The 26713-nt window shown below is 33.3% G+C and overlaps 2 protein-coding genes across 2 annotated transcripts in view; one reads left to right on the top strand and one right to left on the bottom strand.

Annotated features, from left to right (window-relative positions):
• Window positions 1-2927: 2927 nt before the first annotated feature.
• Window positions 2928-3868, bottom strand: LOC111041736 (putative uncharacterized protein DDB_G0275629). Its single transcript, XM_022326125.1, has 2 exons — window positions 3605-3868; window positions 2928-3534 (listed from the first exon to the last, which is right to left on the bottom strand). The coding sequence occupies exons 1-2, from the start codon at window positions 3620-3622 to the stop codon at window positions 3346-3348; spliced, it is 207 nt and encodes a 68-aa protein (XP_022181817.1). The 5' UTR covers window positions 3623-3868; the 3' UTR covers window positions 2928-3345.
• Window positions 3869-13591: 9723 nt separating this feature from the next.
• The window catches only part of LOC111041723 (vitamin K-dependent protein C-like), a 52142-nt gene continuing 39020 nt past the window's right edge, over window positions 13592-26713 (top strand). Inside the window, exons 1-3 of the mRNA XM_022326105.1 lie at window positions 13592-13951; window positions 16021-16163; window positions 25414-25608. Of these exons, the coding sequence (XP_022181797.1) occupies window positions 13872-13951; window positions 16021-16163; window positions 25414-25608 (418 nt within the window). The 5' untranslated portion in view covers window positions 13592-13871. The remainder of the gene's footprint in view (window positions 13952-16020; window positions 16164-25413; window positions 25609-26713) is intronic.

The raw sequence follows: 26713 nt of genomic DNA, 5'->3' as shown, positions 1-26713 counted from the left end.
TGTGTAATAACATTTGTATACAATTTTAATTCACATAAGTGTGTATGGTTATAATAAAAATAATATAAATATAATATAAATATAATATAATAATACCTATAATAATACCTTTATGGATGAGATACTGCATTATGTAAAGTTTATTTTGCGGTGTTATTGACGCACCTGTGACTTAATACCTTAAGATGCCGTAAACAGATTCGTCGTGTTGGCAACCATTAATTAAAACATTTTTAAAATGTCATTGTGTACTGTACATTTGTAAATAATAGTTAACATACACAGGTAATGGTGAAAAGTTTCAAACACCTACAACTTACGAATAATGTTTTATGACTTACGGGTTACAATAAAATCACTAAAATCGTTACTTTTGGTTACTTTTTGGCTGAGGTGGTTTTTGTAAATATAATAATATAGTACCTATTCATGTCAATTGTCATACCTACCATAACTAATCAAGATCAGTTTAAAAATATAATATTACATGGTACTTTCTGTATTTTTTTTTTATCATAAGAAAAAAAAACATCAAACGCTTAAAACTTATAAAAAAATTTTTGTGTTAGTTTTTATTTTACTTAGATATACTTTTTACTATAATTTGTTTATTTAACATTGGTTTTCTTAAATATATAAGAAATAACTAATAGAACTTAAGTGCAGCACGTCAGATTCGCCTGCAAAGACTGTGAAAAGCATTCGATTTTGCTAACTTTTACAGGTGGCAGTTGTCGTTCTGTCGAGGAAGCCCCCATCGTTGACAACGGCAACAAGACTTTTTATAGTCGTCGTATCTAGATTTTTTAAATTTATTCACGATAGTCATTTTTTAAAGTCTTATTTATATTTTTTAGTTACACTGTTCAAGTATAAAACTTAAAGTCTGTCATTTGTAGATTTGGGGAAAATTGGGTACGTCCAAATCATACCGAATCACCACTGTATACAATTCGGTTATAGTACTAACTATAAAAAGTAATAAGTTCTTATACTGTTATATTTTATAAAAAAAATTCAAATTTCGATATAATATTAACATTTTATTTGGTTATAACTGCAGTGTTGTGCGCTATCTAGATAATTTTATTTTTGAACTAATGTCTGCTGACGGTAGAAAAATATTGCGTCGAATTAATTTTCAAGTTGACGCTGAGTTTAAAAAACCTGATTTAAATAAATATACTCATCGCTATTAAATGCCTATTCAAATTACAATGTATCAGAACAAACAATATTATTTTACCTGCTCTTATAGTCTTGATATTAATTAACATATCGGATAGGTAATAACATTTCCCGAGGAGCGTGAACAGTAATTGGTTACTATAATATCATTACTGCAACAGCGGTGAAATACTTTACGGTCTACGCGCTCCCCATTAAACACATTTGTACAGTTTTTTTTATTAGAAACTTAAATTTGCCCATCACATTAGTAAAATTGTGTTGTGGTCACGTAATCAGATCTTATAGATTTGATTAATTATTTTGGTGTTGAATTAACCGATGAATTCGCAGTGAAATCTATACATTGCTGCGTGGAACACGTTTTAATTGCAAACATACAAGGTAGCCGATTCCGATAATGTCACGAATCAGAACTCTGAAACGATTTATCGAAATTCTTACGCTTCATTTCATTTAAACGCTCCGTGCACACACACGGTGGTTAATGGTTATAGACCTCGTATTACCGGTATAATACGTGGTAATCTCGAACTCCGTGTGCTCCACTTGTGTCTCCTCTTAACCCCGAAACATCATAGGACATCGTACTTTAGACGTATAATTTTTCAAATTCAAGCTTCTCGCCAACTCTATCCTCCTCCCAACCGTCACTACTGTACACGATTTCAAAAACTTATTCCGTCTGAGCCATCGACGAGTAACTAACGATATAAAAGTGCACTAGGCACTAATAAGTAATATAGCCGCTGTAACAGACTCGTAACGGGTGTAAACGAGTAAGTTAGAAATCGATTCGTTCGCGGTACATCCCGCCAAACTTTTGTACTGGTTTAGAACTTATTGTTATACATCTTATTAGCTCCGTAACCCACGTGGTGCAGGGCGTAAGCTACAAAAAATAAGTACCTACCTACTTGTATGTAGTTTTGCAATATCACCAGTATTATATTTGATTGTGTTTGCTATTACTCATGTGTTGACTCATGTGTTAATAAACATAAAATATGATGTAATATTGAGCTTTCTAGCAAATTCAAAGTTAAAATTGATGTCATCACTTAATAATATGTGGACAACACATACAAATATAATATGTTCATAAAATTTGCTTGTCCTGCAGGTATTGTCACACATTTTTTTTTTCATCCACTGGAAGTATAATATTAGTATGACCTTGCATTGCATATAGACTTATAGCCTATACTTTCCTTATAGTACGTATGTTGTCATATTATAAGTATATAGCTGCTTAGTGTTAAAGTGTTCGACTATTGTCTATATTATACTCTATAGTACAATAATTAATAATAAACCTAATCTGTATTTTTGTGCAGTAAATTTTGTTGAGTTTACTCTTGTGGTCATTTACAAATAATTAAAGTAATATTATTAATGAATGCAATATAATATAATTATTTTGTTATTTGTAGTCAAATCTCATGGTTATCTTTCTATTTTACTATTTTAGTAGGTATATCATCAATTAAATATAATTGTATAACTTATTAAAATATACCTAATTCATAATATATTATTTTAGCATTTAGTATTTACTATTTACTGTATTGTATATTAAGTGTTAACTTTTTTTGAACTTTTTTCGGTCGTACAAAATAAAGTACATAATACTGTCATGTTTTGATTTTAAGATTCGAAAGTGGCCGTGCTGGCGAAACGCACCTTACGACGATGGCAGTACGAATTCAATACGCCTTTGGTGGCTTGCTCTGTCTGTCATAAACAATGATCATAATTGTATGATCATACGAAAAATATTTTTCAATCAAAATAATGTTGTTTTTTCAAGGAAATATATATAGATATTGGGACTTGTACACTGTACAGGTGGGGATTTGATTGTTCAAATGTTCACAGATTGCACATCATACGTATATCTATTTATAAAAAATGAATTACAAATTGGTTGAGCTAAGCAGTATACTACAATTATTTATAACAAGGACGGGTTACAGATTTCAATATTAAAGGCGGCATAATGAAAAAAAGAAAAATATGAATTCATTTTGCGTTTGGTATACTGCCGAAATTCGAATCAAACATAATTTAATTTTACAAATGTGTCACAAAATATATTATTATAGGGATAACCTCCTAGAAAGAACAACAAAAGAATATGTTATGAGTTGGAATATTTTATAAAATTTCATACTTGCGGAGTACAGTTTCATATACTGTTGCGATTGTTGTTGCTGATGCTGCTACTGTTGTTGTTGTTGTTGTTGTTGTTGTTGTTGTTGTTGTTTCAGTTGCCACTGAGATGGAGGTGGCGTTGTTTGTGCCGAGGTTGACGGACCATGCAGCATGCGTGCAGAGTGTGTGAGGCTATGAACATCGAGATTATAAACATTATTAAAATAATAATAAAAAATAGCAATGCAATGCGCGTACTAACCGAGGACCAAAGACCCATGTACCAAGATCACTTGTACCCCGCAAAGGCTGCAATATCAATTAGGCGTTAGTCACTTTTAGCAATAGTCATTGAGTCTTATTAGTAAGCGCACTCTGAATTTCGTATTTATTTTCTTACGGCGTTTTTGAGATTTTAGTCTGCACTCAGATGTATCTCTGGTAAACATCCGCAAACACGGGGCAAATCGTCATTCTAAAATGAAAAAAAAAACGAAATACTAAAATTCATTATTTTACTGCCACGTGTCCGTGATGGGTTGGCTATAAAAAAAAAAAACGTAGTCGAGCACAATACGAACCACTAATAACGATGACGATGATATAATGTTGCTCATCTTCGAGAAATTTAAAACGTTGCCCATATGTGGGTGGCTATGTCAAATAAGTAGCTAAAATAAATATTTCCAGCGAAATTCAACAATCTCAATGATGTACACATATTTTACACCCAACTAATTCGCTAAACTATCGTTTGAAAATGTGGGTACCTACCTATTTAATTGATAACAATGATTACGAATTTCCGCCGACTATTTCGACGAGGGCGTTATAAAACCTGCGTATATTTTACCATTTTCAGTATAATACATTGCCAGCATACGCCGCAGTGATCTCCACGAAACTCAATTATTTTGGGCGGTGAAATGAATATAACAACATTATATATACTAGTAAGCAATAATTTTTCTTGAGAACAATACTTTTTGTTTCTATTGTTTATAGAAGACAATAAAACAAATTACCTCGTTATGATTAAAAAAATAATAAACGAACGACAATATAATTTTTCAGAACTATTAAGTAAAAGTAAAGTTACGTTCAATAATTATAAAATAATTGCAGGACCTACAACATATTCTAATACGAATTCACTCCTAATAAAATGAAAACAGCGGGTGATTATTAGTGAATAATAGTTTAATATTTTTTTTATTATAATTCAATTTAGTAATTCCTGCTTTGATCTTATGAAAAAAATTATTGGACTTTCTAATCGGTGTCCTTTTTTAATTGATTTATGCATACATTCTTCACTGCAGTAATAAACATGAACAAATTACATAAATTTACATATATTTTTAATGATGGTAGAAATGTATAAGTATAGTCTTCAATATACAGCGTAAATAGATAGCATAAAAAGTTTATAATTGAAAAATAATATATATATATATATATATAATATACCTGTAGTTAATACCTTGAATTATTAAAATAAATTGTTTTCAAGAGGAATCGAGGTACCAACTAATATAATATATACCAGCGCAATAATATAAAAATAATAATTAATCATCAAATATGAATATTTGAAATATACAAGTATGTATATTGGACTTATTGAATATTATTGTTTAAAATATATAAACATAGAAATAAACTATAATCATCTTGGACAGGATACATAACTATAAGAGCTACAATACTATATTATACAATTTCAGGCAACTATGACATACTAGTTCCAACTAAAATTTTTGAATTTTTTTTTTTCAGAATATTTAGCTTACCGTCAACTATCTAAATTAATTTTGAAATCCCCTCGGAAATCTTTCCACCACAAAATTAAAAAACAAGTAAAATATGTATGTCCATCAACAGGTGTCACACCAAGACCTAGGCCGAAAAAAAAACAGTTTTGATATTTTTTTCTTATCAACACACATAGATCGCTATACACATGAAAGGTGAAGCCAGGTTTGGAAGCACAAAATGTGCTCCTACTCCTTTAAAATTGAAGGAACAATAACAGCACTTGAAAAACTATTTTCCATCGCTATATAGTAAATAGTAATTAAAATTGAAAACCAATGTTTTTGAAGTTTTATTTTTTTGTAAATATGTCGCTATCGACGCCTTATACTATCTAGATTAGTTTTGAAGTCAGCTCCGAAATCTTTCCACCGCAAAATTAAAAAACAAGTAAAACATGTATTGAAATGGAACAGGTGTCACCAAGACTTTGTTCGAAAAAAATTAATATTCTCAAATTTTTTATTGTCAACTTTGAAATTGTCATTCTATGAGGTATACTGCTGATCTATGATTACATTATTCACATCAAATACAACTTTACTATCGATTTAAATAATATTTTATTCATAAGGAAAAACAACGGCATTGCACATTGGTCGGAAATTAGAAATATTGCAGGATACACTGAAAACTTAAAATCTCGTTAGTCGACACCTCCGTGGAATATTATTGTAGGTTTAGATTGGATTTTCGGAAGTTTTCTTTTTGTGCCACATCCGCAATAATGCAGTCTATGCCAATCGATGTATCTATATAAGCAGTATTTGGAAAGTTCATGATTTCTGAATTCGTTCGCGTTCACATTCATTATTTTTACGAAGGAACATGTTTCACGTTCGTTTACAAGAGGAACTAATTATTTGTTTAAAAATTAATTGCTATCTATAGTATATGACACATACATATAATTTTTAATTTGAATGTAGACAGATATACTAATACACAATTCCGCAATTCACAAAAAAAAAAAATTATCTCCGTGGCCTGTAAAACGTTATACGAGTTCTCTAAAAATATGAATTTTGTTCACGTTCGCATTCTATTTATAAAAAAAAAAAAATAGTGACGTTGACGTGGTCGTTCACTCGATACGAATGTGAACGCAGTGAACGGAAGTTCACGATCGTGTTTTTTCCAAGCACTACCCGTAGATATAATATAATGACGGTGTCGACATAAATGAGATGTTTTTATTTGAATATTAGTTCGACGTAAAAACACATTCAATGGGTATATCATTCGTAATATATCTGTAATATAATATCTGGTTGATATGATTAAATATTTCTATTCCGATACATCATATCATAACATAATATTATGATGAACAAAGTTTCTTCGCAATGCATTCATTCAATACATTTACGGTTAATATATTACTATTGACTTTTTCGTTAGTAGCAGGGGTAGTTAAGACGTCCCGTGGACATATTGCTAACAAATCAATAATGTATCTCATTGGTATATTTTATTCAACAATAATATTATGTTTCTGCGATATGGGATGATTATATTATATTATAATACGTCGTGTCGAACATAATGACACGGCGACATGTGTATGCAATTTAGCTACACGCCTTGACCGCGCGGTAATATAGGAGCGTATGTCCCATTGTGTCGCAACTGTGCAAGACCTTCGAAATTGTTCGTCTTAGCCCTTATTCCCACAACAATGATATAATATTCCGCCGAGCCGTCGCCCACCGTGTCCGAAATAATTTGCATACAGTTCGGTCCGTTTCTCCAGCACGTAATGAGGCGACACTACTCTGTACCGCCGTCCACCGGCAGGTTACCAAATTCCTATAGATTTCTAAATCGATTTAGGCGGTCTGAATAGCGTATTATGTGTCGTTTTAAAACAAATATTTGTAGAAAATATCGCAATGTATAGATCGCGGAATTTTTTTTTTTTTTTTTTGGTAGTGGGAGGGAACGGGAAGAGGTTCTCGTGAAAATATTCCCACCGGTTTTGTAGAGATATTGTAAATAATAGATGTACTCTTCGTGTAATTTGAATACTCGCGGACAACCGTTTTTTTAATTTCACTGCGCAACGAAATTTAACACAGCTTAACGTAAAAATACAGAATTTTCGTATTTCTCAATATCGGAAGACTCTGTCAACTCTATTGCTGTATTACTGCCCACTTGGGCGTTTTATTTCTATTTATCAAGCGATATTGTAAGAGAGAACATGAAATCAAGGCCTTTGGGCTTGAATTATTTTGGGGTCAGATTTAAACATTTCGGCTGGTGCCTTGCGCAGCCGGTACACGCTTGTGATTTACGAGGCCCGTACAATGTGCATATTATGCATGCTAAATGTGTTAAATGTTTGAAAACAAGAAACAAATTATAAATTTTTTTTCGGGATGTTTTTAGTTTTAATTGCCATTTAACCTGCAAAACTACAGCTAATACGCACCTACAGCGTACAATAATACAATGACAACGGGAGATTATGTATGTAAAAAAAAAAAAAACATGTTTAATTTAATTACATATTTTTTTCGCCGTATAACGTTTATAACAATTAAATAAACATTTAATTAAAAATTGCTATGCTCGGCGTTTCGTACGCATTACACGACTGAATATATTATTACACGGTGCATATTATTATTATACAATACACAAACGAGCCAAAAAGTAGCGTTTTCGGCGTCAGTAGCTGAAGCGGACAAGGACGGAAGGGACTAGTTTTGTTTTTTTTTTTTTACGACAAAAGCCGCTTCGCGTTCTCATTAAATCAGACATTTCATACCGTTCGAGAAATAAATATTATAATACAATAATTGATCTAACATACGCGGTACGACATATGGGTAAATATGTGACGTGTACATATTGTGTATGGGGTAGCGCAGTGGCGTGGCGAAGTAGATTTTTTGGGGCAACCGCCCCTAGTACAACCCAGGGATGGGTGGGTGCTTATGTTAGTGGGTGATATCTAAGGGTAAATAATATATTAATTTACCTTTATGACATTTGTCATTCAACAGCAGTATACTATTCTAGAATTCTTATTTACTATTATTATTATAATTATTTAGAATTGGTTAATTATAAAAATAAAAATAATAACTTTTTTAGAGGTTTGTAATAAAATTATGGTGGGGGGGGGGATATACAAATCTGTGAGACGTGGGTGGGTGCCAAAAAAATGTATTCGCCCCTACTATAAAATCTTGTCGCCACGCCACTGGGGTAGCGGCGAACGTCTGTATATAAGCATACGCCGTGCACGTGTATGGTACAGGGTGATTCAGAATGTATGTCTTACAGCCATTTCGTCATATTTTCAAAACGGTTGAAAAATAATTAATACAAAAGCTTTTTCGATTTAGAAACGTCTTTTGCGATTTCGTAATAATTGATTACGACCCCGTGTAAGGGGGTTTCGTGGGTCGCCTTTTAGAATTTCAAAATGTGGAGACCCGTATATACACTTCTATTGAATAGCTCTCGGCCATAGGGTTTTGCATTACATAATAATATTATTAATGTAGTTCGTGCACAACGGTTTGTTTAAAAAACGTTTCCGCGTTGTGTTTTGCAAAAAAAGTATGGGTTCCCATTTGAACGCCTAAAGTCGACTCCTCAAAACCCCCTTAAAATATCGTAAAAAGTCATGAAATCATAATTGATATGTTTCCAAATCGAAAATCTTTGAGTCGTCGTATATTTTTCACTATATTATTTCGAATATTTTTACGATAAAACGGCTGTAACATACGCATTTCGAATCACCCCGTATGCCTACTCATATGTACCTGTGTACGCGCGTAGACGGCTGAGCTTAGGTACATATATTATATATATAAGCCCGGAAATGCTGCGACGGAGGAATGCATTTTTTCCCAAGTGTTTCCCGTCTCCGAAGCAATTAATATATCGTATATAAAGTTTCAATCCGATCCATCCCGTCGCGGAGAAAACACATTTACGCAGCTGGGGACGTACGCGCGGCGGTTTGTCGCGTCTTGTCTCGTACAGTCTCGCGTGTACGGGTAGGCATATTGTGCACACACGTCGTATGTGATTCTCTCGTATATGGCGCCGTGCCGTGGCCGCCGTGATGTTTTTGAAATGTTTTCGATTTCCCGTCGTCGGTTCGGACAAACCGAACAAACGAAACGGAATAATTGTATAACAATGTCACGGCGGCGGCGGCGGTCTTATATTTTTTTTTTTTTTTTTTTTTTTATCTTATACCGTTCGGGACCGATATATTATGCGTGTGACCATGTATATGTGTGCACACCGCGGGGCTTTGGGTGCCACAAAACGGCAAAGGCCACTGCTGTCGTCGTTCTTGTATAATGTCTCATTTCGTGCGTCGCGCGTGTTGCAGCGTTATTGTCGAGCGTACTAAAAATCGTTAGCCGAGGAACGGCCGCGGTTGTCCGTTTTGATTTTCCCGACCAATTGAATTGCTGGGTTTAATATCGATGCGCGCTGGGGGGGGGGGGGGTTAAGGGGGCTTATGGCAGCCCAGAATTCTGTTGAACCTCCTCGGAATTTGCAAGAAGTTCCAGCGGTGCCGTCGACAGCACAAGGAAAAAGACCATAGCGTCCCCTCCCCCGAAGACAAAAAATATAAATTCAACACGCCACACCCTGCACGAAACCTCGGTAATAGAAACATCAATATGATAATATTATTGTACCGGATACGTCGCCTGGTACGTGTCGAGTGAGGGCTTATGCCCGGCCGATGAAAACAATTTATACGACTATAATAATATTGACCTGCAGTTAACAGATTTATAAAACGATAGAATTTCGACGGTAAATAACTACGGATTTTGAACGGTGGAGAATTTTTTTTGTTTCAATGATTTCAAGGCCTCGGCCTCGTACCTTTTGAAGAGCAGGCGAGGTAAGGGTATATCGGAGTCCTTCCCCCTCCCCCCAGCATAAATTTAACCACTTCCAACACACACACCCACGCAGTGGGTGCGAGTACCTATATACACGGGTTCAAGTCTAGGGCGTAATATACTCGTGTGAAATAGTTTTTTTTTTCTATCGTGTTTACGCGCCGGTATAATACGAGGCAATTTATTCTTTCGGATTTTTCGGGCCACTAACCTCAGTGTTAAACATATTATTATTATTATCAGACCATCTCGCCGTGAAATTTTAATGGATTTCCGCCCGCGGCGCGGCTGTGCCCGCCCCGCGTGTGATGTATCGGAGGTGTGGGTAGACGTACGCCGTCGTCGCGCGGGTGTGTGCGTACCTTCGTCCCATACACGCCGAGTAAGTAAGTAAGTAAGTAAGTGTATAATACGATATCATATTATTTACGCGTTTCGTCGGATTCGCCGCGTGAATGGCGACGAAAAACCCGCCGCACACACGTACAATGTATACGTGATATTATATTATATATCATGCCAGCCGCCACTGCACTGTTCGAACGTCAACTTTTTTGATGCGCCAACGCACACGGGTAGGCATAATACATCGTGCACACACGCACACACACGGGGTATCGATCACGATTCGCGTATACCCGTTCGCGCATTTACGTCCTATATAACTAGATTATACGATGTTATTATTACGCGAGTGGAATGTCTATATACAGGTATACAGGGGTGGGTATATACCTATAACCCGGTATACGCGCGGCAGGTACACGCTATCCGATTTATATAAATGGTCTCGTGTCTACCATCAATACTCGGCCGCGTTCTGACGACGACACGAAACCCGATCGAGGGGCCCTCGCTGTTCTATTAGCAAAAACATTCTTGAGTGTTATTAATTCGTTTCGTTCGATTAAACGACAGCCGCAGTCAATATTTATTTCATTACGTATCGTCGTACATTACGTTAATTGTATTTTGTACACTGGCGACACAACAATACTATTTTAATATTGTCAGGCGTTCGATGTGTATAAAAATTATTTCGGTCCTATAATATTTTGATCGCACTGCTACAGACCGAATTATACGGCGATTAGGCCATAGATACGACACGCGCATTCAAATATTATATTTCAATGATCGAAAAATCGTTACGGATATGCCTACCCATCACTTATAAGTGGCTATGAGTGTGTGTATTCGATTTAGAAACTTCATTGAAGTATCAACATAAAATATGTATGCATCACTAACCCTTCGTTTGAGCGTTATTGGTGACATTTAAACTTTGGAGTAACTTATTTAAATACCACTTTACGTATGCGTATATTGTATATTAGGAATTGTCAATTGACATGAACATTATTTGTCCAGACATATTTTTGTTTGACGATCGGAAATATTGTATAATGATTATAATGTTATTCTCTCTATGTGCTAAATTTGAGCAGTAATGTTTTGACAATATTTTAAAATATTTAAAAACATTTTTCATATATTATTAACGGTTATATCAAAAGTCAGAAAAGAGACTCAAATATAAAAAGAGTATGAGCTATGATGCAACATACATAAATTACCTACGAGTTACGACCTTTTCTAAACCTTTTTTTATTCCTACGCAAATATTGCCTACTGATTATAATTTCATATTAATATATAAGGCGCAAGGTACAAAATCACTTTATCACCCCATTTTATTAATAAACCCCAACACACTAAAGAAGCCAGGAGCTGAGGCTAAAATACATATACCATTACTTTAGTACCACCGAAAATTGAGTTCAACCCATATCTTCCATTATCATAAATATATAGACCCAAACATATTATTATGAATATTTTGAGACTTATGCGAAATGCACACACAAGGAGATTCACCAAGTATTATTTGTTTATCCACATTTAGTAAAAAGTAATAATAAGTAATTTAATAATAAATATTTAATAATTTGATAATACATTTATTCTAATTCAGATTTCTGAAATCTTAAAGTATTGGTACTTAAGGGCTATATTTTAAAACATTTAGATTTTTACACCATTTAAGGAGTATGATTAATGGTTATTAAATGATTGTTTGTATTGTGCTTTTTGAAGAATTTTGGTGTTTTATTAAAATACAAATTATCTTGTGCCTATGTATTGTTATGGTGTCGTGCAAAATTTAATTTATAAATTTATAAAAATAGAAAATTGTTATAGATTAACATTAGCTACTATAATCGTCGAATGGTTATGGACTCATATCTCCCGAACCTATAATTATTATTTATTAGTATTTTTAGTACATTATGTTGAAAATCTTAAAATCTTTTCATTAAAATTCAAATTTAGCTACATCAACATTGTTAAAAAATTATAAACTTATCTGATTAGCAGAAAAAAAGATGATTCTCAAATCTCAATTGACAAAAAGTAATCGGTATATTTACACGAAACCTTAAATGGTATGGCAAATCTGAAAATCTGATTAGGTATACTTTACAAATTCCACATTGATTATTAAATGAAAAAAATGTTAGTCAGCAGAATCACCCTGTATGCATAATGCATATATATATAATTTTAAGTATAAAAGTATACACAATACTATCCCTACTAAGCAATATTACTTTGAAATAAATAATTATTTTATAATCCACATTATTTCCAAAACAATATATCTTGTACGGCTATTAATATTTTGTTATCTGTTGGGAATACAACGAATAATGTAGATTTTGTTTGCCTTAAACAATTTATTTGGAAACTTTATATTTTATAATATATCCTTACTATAAATTCATATTGTTTTCTTTCTTTCTTTTCTTAGTTGCAGAAAAATATGTTGACTATTTTTTTAAGTATATTGTATTTTATCTCCATGCCTTTATCTGTTTCTATACTTTTTGGACGTCGACCTTTGAATAAATAAATAATAATAATAATAATAAAATGTTCATCGTCCGACATAAAATACACTAAGAAAAGAAAATCTCGGTTACTTCTAATGCTTACTGGTTTATTTTAGAGATATCCGGACAGATTCATTCGTCAACACGATTACCATAATATATATATATATATATTACTTTATCCACATAAATTATCATATAGGTATAGTAATGAGTACAAACACGGTGAGACGTATAATTAGACGTAATAACATGGCGAAAAAAATAACACACGTAAATAATATATATATAATTATATACGTTAACGGGTGTCCATAACAATAATTATTATGTTGGGGAAAAAAAATTAAGCAAAAAAAAAAACTGTTGAGTACCAAATTGGACGTCGTCGGGCGACCGTAAAATCATAACAACATAATGGACCTACATGGGGATAGTCGTCCACACGATGGTAAAAAAGAACAGCAGCGGCTCAATAATCTTCGACGGGTAGGGCACGGCGGCGCGAGTGTGCTCTATCCCGACGAATGGGAGCGTGACGGCGTGCCCGGTGTGCACCTACTAATGCAGTGGCCATCGTCGTAATTACGACCAGTAACCTGGTAAGTACACACTGTTTTCCGGTTTTCTTTGCATTCGTGTCGAACCCGGCCGGCTCGCGGGTGCTCTGGGCGATTATATACATCAGATCGCGTGATCCGCATGTACACTGCACGTCCGCGTAGTATTTTATTTCCTGCAGTTTTCTTTGCATTCACGTCGAACCCGACTGGTCCACCGGCGCTCTGCCCGATTATATACAGATCGCGTGATCCGTACGACACGCCGGCGTAGTGTTTTATTTTTGGACCCGACTGCCGTACGAGGATAAGCCGTATTGGACGTAGAGTTCTGGACGCGTCGGACGACAGTGCTCCTTCGACGGACCATGGAAATACGCGTGGTAGTATCGTACGCCGCCGCCGCCGCCGCCGTGTTGTTCACCTGTTGCTGCAGCTGGCCGTCCAGGTAGATACCTACCCATAGAGAATATAATCATAATATTATATACACGATGTCATAATATTTGTTTTGTTTATACATTGTTTACGCAAGCACGCGGTAAGTACCCCTATACGTTAGTCGTCACGTTCGCTTTGCTGAAATCGATATTTTACACCGTTCTGCAGACGCGAGCACTTCGTACACGAAATGTACGCAGGCATTATAGGCAGGTGTATGACGGGCAGTGGCTCTATATAATAATAATAAGATGATCGTCTCGATGTAATAATGTCGTCCTGCAAATGGACGCGTGACGTATATTGGCCGTTATAGTGTTATTACAATCTTTATATACGTTTAATAAGTTCATATTTCACTGGTGCTTTTTTTTTTTATAAATGGCCCACAAAAGCCCCGAAAAATATTTTTACGCCGCAAAGTTTTTTTTAAAACCCCGTTAGTTAAAAATAAATTATGATGTACACCGGGATATATACCCGAAAAAAAAACTTTTTAAATATTGTACCGTTTCAATCTGTTAATAAATAATACTTACCACGCGTTAAGGTTTCTTGATGCACAGTTCGAAAACATCAAAACACCTAACATATAAATCAAACTCGATCTTGAGTATTTATTGATTAGAAAAAGTATATACTGGTATCAATCAGACGATGTATTGTATTGGTGAAGATTTTAAGAAAATATTTTGATATAACTAGTGAGGATGTTATATAATTTGACGAACAACTAGACCGGACATTGGAAAATCTGCGGAAGATCAAGGATCTAGTGAATAAAAATCTAAAGCTTTTTGTCAAATGGGAAAATGTGTCGGTTGAAAAAATATCGTTGCATAATAGTAATATCTATGATTTGCATTAATAAAATATTAATTATCACTTGTTTAGACATAATGATTTATATTGCTTATAGTTGTGTGTAGGTACGTCATATTTATTTATTTTATTGCTTAACAATACATTAGTTTAACAGATCATAAAAAATAATAAACATTGTAATATACTATTGCCAATTTGTTATTGGAAATATTTTATATTATTGACAGTTTATTATAAGTATCGAATGACCGAAAAATGCTTTTAAGTTAAACAAATTAATAAACATTAGGTATACCCACTTTGTTTAATTGAAAAACCGATTCATATCGATAAGTGAAATAATCTGTTCCGAATAAGATTTTAAGTAAAAAATAACCCGTTGTAAGTTTACGTTACGCCGGCGCAGTAAAAGTGATTAGGGACTCGTTAAATTAGTTAGATAGTGAGCCACGTCAAAAGTGACTATTATGTCGGTCCACAAGTTAAGGGAAATAAACTTCTAAACTATAATATGTAATATATTATGGCTAATGTTGGTACACAATGCACGATATGATTATATTATTATTATACAAACTAACATCTTACATTATGGGAATATTATGCAACAATTATAATTTCTTAGAGTGTGCGAATTTTTATTTAATTAAGTGGATTTTTAACATTTTTCCAAATGTCACGTATATAGACTATAGTTACAAGTATAATATTATGTCACACACGTCTGAACAAAGGCTCAATTTCAATTTTTTTTTCTTTCAGTAGACGAAGGAAACTCATTTATCGACAACTAAATAGTAAATATACCATGGCTTAAATATACAAGGTTATTGCAATAGTACCCCCACTATATCATTTTATCACGTTAAGGAATTAAAATGGCAGCGTAAGGGGACGACGTATACTGGCTATATTATGATATGGACCGTACCCTTACGCTGCCATTTTATTTTTATTTGATAACAATTTGGCTATGTGCAATAACTTTGTATATTTAAGCCATGAAATATACTTTGATCACTCGTATCTCTTTTGCTAATTCGTGTTTTTGAGCTAAATTAAGTGCTAATTGAAAACAAAACGTTGTGGGCATACTTCGGAAACAGTACCTACCTAAACGTATTTTCCAAACAGTCGAATTGGGCCTTTTTATAAGAGTCGCGTAACACATTATAATATATATTATGTAATTTATATGCGTGCTGTCATATTATATTGTTATGCTATTGTTCGATGTGCTATCGTTTGCAGTGTACGAGGCCACGCGATCGACTTTAAAGCAATGCCCATGACCCTGCTGAACGCCACCAATTTCATTATGCGGCACCAGAGGTATTTGCTGCAAGACGACGAACTCGCGACTGACGCCGCCGCACGGGCATCCGGTAACCAAGGTAGGTAACTGCCGCTGAACACCGAGCGATTTTTATGTACACGACATACAGGGCGATTCGGTATTCACCCCATTTTTTCGTCTGATAGTGAATTGTTTTTTCGTACTCTGATTTCGTTGATTTCTCAACGCATCTGCGACGACCATCATATTTCAATATTTGCAAATTGCTTAGATTTTTGTATCGCACAATAAAGGAGTGTCCGTGTGGCGATACAAACGTCTATTTTTCAAATGAGAACCCGACCTGTTTTATTTATTTAGTCGATCATTTTTTTGAAAATATCGTACAGGTACCTACAAGGTTCAAATGAATAGTTGTTGTAATTAAAACGTTTTTACCGAGGAGTGGAGATAAAACGGTAATTAAAAGTATATGCATTTTACTTGTATTTATTAAACTTGGACCATTTTTAAAAATTATACATTTTGATGGATTTATATTAATGATAAACATTGTCAAAACACCATGGTCCCCGTATTTTCTGAATCCATTACCATCGCTATATTATTCTTAGTGCACAAATTTAATCGGTGACTCCATGGGTGTACTTATGGGGGGTGGGGGGGGGGAGAGCTAGACAAGTTACTATGGGAAAGCCCCTCAAACAATATTAGCTCATAATGTTTATATTGCCAAAAAACAGCAACAGTACGTCAATACTAACCTAACCTATAATATATACAGGACACTGTACTATAGTACACTCTACAGGACACTCTTTTAGTAGTAGGTACAAAAGAATCCTTAAACTTTGAAAATATGGTCTTAAGTACCTATTTATTTTTGAAAAATTCCAAAAATCAAATATTGAATAACTGCACATTATTCAATATCGAAAAGGGGTGAATGTTCGTTGAGTCGCCCTGTATATATTTATATATACTGTCGTTTTACTGTCGGCCATCGAGTGTGGAGTAGATGTATAGTGGATAGGGGTTGAGGTTTATTTGGTACAATGCATCGTGTATTAACACGTGTAATATTTATGTCAATACGAAAATGCCCACTGACGCGTAAGTCCGTTCGTATGTAATAATGTGATTAAATGTGCAAACTTCGAGACGACGTGCCTTTTACCTACAACCTATTGAAAATTCGATTTAAATCTGTTTAACCGTTGAGCAAAAATGTAATACACCTATCTAGTATTCTAGTAAAAACATATTATTATACATTATTATTCTGAAGTATAGCAGAAAGTGAAACTAAAACCATATATAGGTATCTATCTAACATTATAGTTTGCCACAGAAACAGAAAAACTTCACACTGACGCACTGTGCGGATGAGTTAAAAATTCTATCTGGGTAAAAACGATTTTTTCATTTCACAGTGAAGAAAAGTGAGTCGATAAAAAATAATAATAATAAAAACCCTAAACCAAAATACTGGACACTTTGCAGATTAATCGCCGGCCATTACGATGCAAGTGCTCACAGCCCTTTATATACGTCACGCCAAATACCACCATGTGCTGCTTGTACAAAGATAACCCAAAAGTTATCGATTATAATAGATAAAAGATAGCCAGATTTATCTAGATAAAAAACAAGATGAGTTTTTACATAATTTAAAACTTGCATTTGTAATATAGCATTATTGTTACAAATATAATGGTATTTGCTGTACAAGTTTCAATTTATGCTCTCTTAAATACGATTATCTTTCGATGTTAATAATGAACGACATACTATAGACCAGCGGTTCCCAAACTTTTACGACCACGGCACCCTTAAAAAATTGTTTGTGTTTCGCGGAACCCTAATATCTAATCCAACTCAACTACAATTTTTGTGAATTAAAAAAGGAAAATCAATTCCTTAAACTCTCAAGTCTAAATAATATTTTAATGATACTGTTAATGACTTTTCATTATTAAACTTAGTTTCAAACAACAAACATTAAATAAACATAATTTTCTCAATAATCTCATACATCTAACGGAACCCTAAGGTTCCGCGGAACACACTTTGGGAAACGCTACTATAGACGTACTACAGAATAACTTGAGTAAAATATAACTAATAAATGAAAGTATAAAAGAACTCTAAAATAAAATAAACCGGGTAAAGGCGAAAACTTGTAAAAATTAAAAACAAAAAATAAATACAATACATTTAATATATAATTGAACACCGTGTCGCACGAAACATTGTCTATGGATTTATAATTTATCTCAGATAACCATTTCGCATGGATATAATATTATTTACTATTCACACAAACAAGATATTTTAAATATTTCAATCTAGTTAACGCACAACACCTCCACGCTACCTGCGACTATATAACTCGGTGTTGTGCAAAATATTAATATTGCCGTCAGACTTGCCATACTTGGCACACAAAAACGAGCTCGTCAAAGCGGTTTTAGATTAACATATAGACCGCTCTGGAAAACGCGAAATGATTAGCTGCGATTCTCGGATTAATGAACACCGTTGCGGTGTTCGGTGAACACTAAACGTCGCGAGCGCATTATCATAATATTTTAGTATTATTATTTTACGTTATATTGTTTAACAGCGCATGCTTATTCCGTCCGCAATCGAATTGAAATAATAATTTTTGCGGCGGGTCCAGTGATGTGATGCCGTCACGTCATTGTCGTACACATCATAAACGCTTTCCACTTTGACACAACCGTCTCTCATTACCCCGTAGGTACTCGTTTCCTCACCTACACCTGGCGAATCGTGATTGTACGACGTGTCGTAATAATATTTCGTACGACCACAATTATTCGACGACGGCGGATACAATACAATATCATCCATGGGCGCCCATAGGTAACATTTTAGGGGGAGTCAAAATAAAAAATTTCGGTAATACCTAAGGTAATATTGTGGTAATATTTATTGAGCTACAAGTTCATAATATTTTTTTCCAGGGGGGGCAAGTGCCCTGTCTTGCCCTCCCCCCCAATGGGCGCCCATGATATCATCATTACTACGCGACGGCGACGTCTGCGTACGGACTATTATATTATGATTTATTACAGTCTCACCGCTATTCGTCAGCTGGGTATAGAACTCCGAGATATCTGTAAAAACAAAAAAAATCCAATATCGGCCCAGATCAGAGTATCAGACGCTGTGAATTATTAATAGAACCGTACAGCATAATAATAATAATTTTCGAACAAACAACCCCTTGCCGTATGCTAGGGGTGGGTATATGTAAGTGCCGAACGCGGCGAGACTGCACTCTGCAGTATAATATTATTATGCTGTACGGTTCTATTAATAATTCACAGCGTCTGATCTACACCGATGTTGGATTTTTTTTGTTTTTACAGATATCTCGGAGTACTATACCCAGCTGACGAATGGCAAGGGGTTGTTCGTTCGAAAATCATGTGCACGAATGAATATGTACGAATGAAAAGTGTTCGAATTTTATGTGTTGGAACATTTAAATGTCCGAATATTATGTGTGAACGAGTGTGTCTGAATTAAAAGTGTTCGAATGTTATCTGTTAGAAAGTTTAAATGTTCGAATATTATTTTTATTGTGGAATCAACAAAATGTAATTTTTCGGTATAAAAATTATTTGTTATTATTATTATTATTATTATTATTATTGATATTATTAATTATTATTAATCTTAACTATACAATTAAATATGATATTATATTATCTAAAAAAAAAATGTTTTAAAAAGATAAATTATAAGCAATTCCCCTTAAAAATTCTAAAATATTAAAATCAGCATTGTCAGCATTGTTTTTACAGCTTAGAACAAGATTTTTAATACGTTCTTCTCGTTGTTGTTTGGATTCTTTGAACTTTTTTGGAAACCTGTTTTAAATCAACTGTTCGATCGAACTTTCTGTCTCGTTCTGAAAGTGCTGAAATTGGGTAATCAGTTAATATACACTCTATACATATATACATTTAATATGGCTGGTTTATCGCGCGATCATAAAAGTATAATATCTATTATCTGGCTTTTTAACAAATTATTAGGTAAATTATATCTGTGACTATGGACTAACCTAACCTATGATAATCCGATACTCGTTATTATGTTCAAATAGGAAAATATAACATTCGTACATAATACTATTCGAACACAAGTCCATTCGAACAGATACATTCGTACATACTGGGCCCCCACACGAGTTCTCTCAGTGGGGCCCAGTATTCATATGTATGTATATATGTATGAAATTAAAATTAAATAAATAAATAAATAAATAAATAATACTATTCGAACACATTTCCATTCGAACACTCGACTAGTTCCCTACAGACTTACGTAAATCGGCCGTAGTATTAGATTATTATTATTATTAGCAACGAGAAGAGAAAAAATTGTTGAACTCTAGTAGAATTCATAAATCTTATACATGTCGTGCCTTTTGAGTTTTGATCTTAAACACCGTGGCTGTAATATTTTACAACACAATGTATGAATTATTACAAAAAAGTGGTCGACTGGCGAGGAGACGCTCCGCAGACATACCTAAACCAACCGATTGAATCTCTTCCGGAACGGCACCACCCAATGTGGCAATATTATTACCGTCATCGCGATCGCATTATCATCGTCATTATTTCGATCATCATTATCGGTATCCGTTTGAATTGATGTTATTATAACAGCTTCTTAGTGCCTCGGCGTACCTATACTTGCGGATATCTGTCACTAAGTGACGTCGAGAGCGTTTCTAGTTTGCCCCTTGGCTTATGCAAATCTGCCGCAGACGACGAGCGTTTAAATGTTTTGTCTTTGAAATAATTTGCGTGATGGTTGTTTGTGCGCACTAATGTCGTCCATAATAATCTGTTGTTCGAGGTGACTTTGCTTCAAAACATCTAACGTCATATTATAATATATAGTTGATGACGTTAAATTATCACGGTATTATTAAACGTCATTCGCCGAAGCAAACGTATTATCTTGGATCCGTCCCCTAGTTTCTGTTTGAAACAACGTTCGTTCTTCGGGTGGTCCTTATAAGCATAATATTTCAATACATGTTCATCCCGACCGAGTTAATAGCGCATAATGTGAACTGTGATAATGAACAATTAGTGTTTAAATAGTTACTTTTTAGTATAATAAATAACATTATTTTGCGGCCAAAAGCAGCAAAATCTATATTGTAATATCGCTTCTCGTAATATTTCATCTCTGGATAATAACACAGTATACATATATATATTGTGGTGATACACATTGTAATATATATATATATATGTTTCGTTAATAAATATTCAGATTAACTTAGTATGCAAAGAGTGTCTACTTTGCATATTGGGTAAAAAGGTTACACTTTTTTGGATGCCATACGGTTGGACAATTTATCGGAAGCGATCTACTATAAGTATTCCAAAAAAATTGATTGAACGACAGAGTTTTTGTGCATAGATCTAGTGACTTTCAGTAGAAATGTTAAGAATTTCAGAATTTTAGCACGTTTTTATGTACAATATCTCTGTATATTATTAAATTCCAATAAAATGCTACATAATGAACATGGTGAAATATGTATAGGTACCCCTGAGTATAAAAATAAATATTTTCTGAGAAAACCAATACGTTTTCTTACTGAGAATATTTTTTCAACAAAAATTCACCAAAGATTTCTTTCTAAAAACTATTTACGTAGTTATGGATTTATTTTGAGAGACACATTTTTGTTAGGTAGTGCCGATGGGTCCATAAGACAATATCAAACAACTAATAATTAAATTTAAAAGTGATGTATGTGATGGGTTGATAAAATATTTGTAACGTATAATGGAATCAAACAGTTCACTAAAAATTAATTATATTACATTTCTCTCGCTGCGTTTTAATTACTTTACGGACCATGTCGAATAAGTCGTTAAAGGCTCAGGTCGAATATTGTAATGATATTGGCGTAGGTATAGCTTTCATAATGGTATTTAGGTCATCGTAAATATTACAGCTCGGTAATATTATTCAAAAGCCTAAGATATTCTGAATTACTCAACTTGCAGACTATCTGACTGTACTCCAGTGTCATCTATAATAACTTAAGTTTGAATTTCAAATAGTAATTGGCAATTATTATCAATGATTACATTTGATTTTATTAAAAAGTTTCCAAGTGTGTAACTCTAATTCAGGCCGAAGGTAAAATAAAAAAAGTCTCAATATGCAAAATGTCAATACTTATCCATTCAATTAAAAAAAATGGGATAAATAGGTAACCGATCTGCTGCAAAATAGGTACACAGTGTACCTTATCAGGTTACTGTAAATTGTAATACAATAATTTCCTGTAATTAATGTATAGTTATATGTTGAATTTGAATGATAATCTATACGTATTTATCTATACGAAAAACGATTCTGACTGTCGGCCTATATCAATAGTCATATTTTGTGATATGAATGTATTTATATCGCTATAAAAGTAAATAATTTTACTACTTATAAGTACTAATTTTCCTTCCTAATTTGATAGGTGATGAGATTCATTTTAGCCAGAAACTTTGCATTTATTATAGTATTAATATTTAATTATTATAAAAGTATTTGATGTATAATATTTATACTAGAAAAGGTAATATTGAAGTTTGAAATTTAAGCATTCACATAAATCGTGTATACCACCTATGATGTGTACACAAAAACAAAACCACTCATAATTGTAAAATCAGTATACTCATAGCTCTTTTTAGAATCTAAAATATATGTTCACCCACACATATATAATACATACATGTACGTTATGTATACTTCAAAAATGCATCAATTAGACACTTTACCTAAATAATTGTGAATCAAGTCTAGTAGGAAGCAGTAGAACTTTCTACTAAAAGTAAACATAAAATATTTAACATATTTATAGGCAATGTTTATTTCTAAATTCTCAGGAATTACTAAAAGCATAGAGAACCTTAGAAAACAATTAATAAATCCAATCATATTTTTTTTATGATAGTATACCAGTATACGATTGTATTTATCATTGTTTTCTAATTTAATTTCATAACGCACCACTGCTCTCCACTAATAGGTGAGTATAGCGGGTCATACGCTCAAATAACAAGTCTCATATCCAGTCTGGCGAATTAATTTATGATATTTATTAAATATATCATATGGTTCTTAAAATCACTTTTTGTAGTCCTGTATTTTATAAAACATATGGTATTAGTACTATAGTCATAATCTCTTAAAAAGTAATTCCACTTAAAACGATAGTTAATATTTAATTGTTTCACAATATTGAAAATATTGAACTTTTTTAAATTATCAAACTTATTTTTAAAAAAATACATATTTTCTTACAATCTTGTCTTTTTAGTTATGATCGAATTTGAAAGTTTTTAATTAAGTTTATACAACTTTAATTTTCCTCAAAGCCTTGCCATTAAAACATAAATCCCATGTTTTCCAATTTTTAATCGTATACATAATATATTTTTGGCAAAGTTCATATTATAATGTTTTTTTTTAATTTGTAAGTTAATAACGTAAAATGTATTAAAAAGTATATTCAATAAAAACAAATACCTTCTATGTACAAGTACCCAAATGGTATTTTATTGTTTTTAAAATAATACAGAATCTAGAGACCCGTATATGACTGATGACTTCATAATACAGTTATAATCATGAATAGCGATGTCATAACATTTTAGTAAAAATTTAGTTTTGCATACGTATTATTAGTTTTATTATTTTGTATATTGAATTTAAAAAAATTGCAATTATTTTTAATCTTTGTGTACTTCAGTCAAATAAAAATTAATTAAAACACATATAAAATGTTTGATTAATAATTATTAATCAGTTTGTATAAATATATTAACTAATTGATTATTTTTATATTTAATGAACAAAACAATTTGAACTCAGTATTCAAAGATTATTCATATTATACAAATTATATTTTTTTCCTATAAAAATGTATTTTTCTTACACAAAATTATACTTTTTTCCTATAAAAATTTAATTCTCTTACACTAAGTCATCGTTTATCACTAGACTCAGGACTTGTATGCCCATAAAAAGGTTAAAGTATGATGTTATTATGCACAGAAAAACGATGAAACCTAAAGTAATGACTAACCTTCATCCTACTAGCAATCCTCTTAAAACGTATTATTAATCTCGAAAAAAATATAACTAGTGTTTACCATTGACTGTAATTTCATACCGTTGTTGGCAAGTACTTAATTATTTCCTCAGTTCTAAAATATGATTTTATGTTATGTAAAAAATAAACTTTTTATCTGATTTTTTAGTTAAATAATTCGTATAAATTCTTACTTGGTTAAAGCTGCACACACTCACAAATATAATATGTGGAATCATCATAAAGATCCGGATTTTATTTATAACAGGAAATTATTTTTTTGTTAGTATGCTCATTGATTTTGATTTAAATATTTCTATTACTATATAGGTGCATGTTTATCTTTTATGTATGTATGTTTTATATTAATGGAATAAAGCTTTATTTTTATATAGCTGCAATACAATATATGTGACTTTAGGCTTCGGTCAAGTATATACCCCCCACCCTCCAAAAATCGGAGTTTTATAACGAAGCTGATGTTAATCGTTTGGAGTCCTTCGTCTGTACCTTTAAACAATCTTCACTAGCCAGTGGTATGAAAGCGGGTTAACTCTCCCCCCTCCAAAAAAAAAACCAACAATCAAACAAACAAGTATTATGTGTCTATAGCTGATTATATTGGTAATCCATAGTCGATTATTGTATTTTTAGTTGATCATTAAGTAGAATTATTCTTAAATATGTGGAAACAACGAGTATAAAATATGAAATTAACACTTAGTATTTGTGGTAAAATGTATAATATAATGACCATAACACGAAGAATCTCATTTAGTGGTGTATTGATTTCCTTTAATAACATGGTGCGATACACATAAAAGTATAACCCATATACAGAAATGGAAGTTTTTGACGTACGTTGACTGTTGACATCCAAATGGGATATTCGTGTAGGTACAATAATAATAATAATAATAATAAAATAACAATAATAATATCAAACCATCATCGATCGGTGCGTTATTTGACGCGCGGCTAGGAAAACGGAAAAAAGCGTTCCTTAATTGTTTAGTTGAGTGTGTAATGTTTCGTGAACTGCGCAGATTATTGTTCATTACGATATTGCGATAGTGCATTGATAACTCACTATACGGTACTATTATACGCTTGGTAATTAGTGCTGCAGGTACCCACGCGAAACGTAATGGTTTTATTTTGTATTTTTCTCTTCTCGTTTCAGTGAACATGAATATTGATGAGAACGTCGACGGCTTTGTTAACAGCCCTTTAGTCTTAACTACCGACGTGTGCAACCCGAGGAAATGTCAAGCCGGCAAAATGGAAGGAGTGTGCATTAGCGGCGAATCGTGTTTCAAACACGGTGGTCAGACCGGAAACCCTTGCAACGGATCGAGTAATCTGATTTGTTGCACATGTCAGTACCCGAAAATAACATAATAATATAGTATAGTATACCCGTAATACGTTTAACGTGCAGATAAACGTTGTCGAGACGTAAAATTATATTTTGTGGGGCCACAGCACACATGTTTTTGGGCACTTGATCTCGAAACGCCATACGTTTTGGGCACTGCGATCTACATCAAACCGATGTATGCAGGGCACTGAAACGGCCGATAAATTATAAAGTAAAAAAAACAAATAAAAAATATATTATAATGAAGTATATAACATGCCATTTATTTTTAAAAAAATGATGTCCTCGAGATGACGGCCTTCTCTTCTCGAACACTCTATCCTAGCCTACTTCGTATATTTTCCACTACACCGTGTATCACTTCCAAAGGCGTCGCTGGCGGTTTATTATTTGATTTTGTTTTTTTGTTCATCAATATTTCGAGGTCGCTGTGCATAGACCTTACTTTTGAATTACACACACAAAAAAAAAAGTCACATGCTCATAGATCTGCAGCTGATCGAGGATGAAGACGAAATGAACGCTGTGCGGCTGCGTAAATGCCATTATTTTTGTAGAACTATTTTATCGCATAAGCGCGCTGTTCACCACTCCACTGTTCCATGTTTACTAAGCGGCGTATTGTTGACTTTGAACTAATAATATTTGGTGAGAATTCTCATCTCAATTACAACTGAGAAAGTCTATTTTTACAATCGGCCGTTTCAGTGCCCCGCCCTGTATTATATTTATGTACGCTTGATGTAAGTTTTTGTGCAAGTCGTACAAGTTAAAAATCTTATATCATAATAATATGCGAACGCGAATCAAAACTAAACAGCCGTATAATAACGGAGCCGTGAGCGCGTCATGCCGGCGGTGGCGTAGTTGAGGTGAGGATGGGGGTGTATCTCCCCCCCTTGGAATTTTTTATTGGTCATGGCGACGACACATGCCGGACTTTATCAATGTTCGTAATAATTCGAAAACGCCGAGAACTTGAGCGAATAATTGGCGACCATAAACGCGCGGCTGCAGTGCGAAACGGTCCTTAATAAGATAATATCATAGCGGACTGAGAATAAAGTACGAAAGTACGACGTCACAGGCAATATCTCATTTC

Source organism: Myzus persicae, unplaced genomic scaffold (assembly GCF_001856785.1).
Source record: "Myzus persicae strain clone G006 unplaced genomic scaffold, MPER_G0061.0, whole genome shotgun sequence".
Taxonomy (NCBI): domain Eukaryota; kingdom Metazoa; phylum Arthropoda; class Insecta; order Hemiptera; family Aphididae; genus Myzus; species Myzus persicae.
This window is presented reverse-complemented; position numbering and strand designations above follow the sequence as displayed.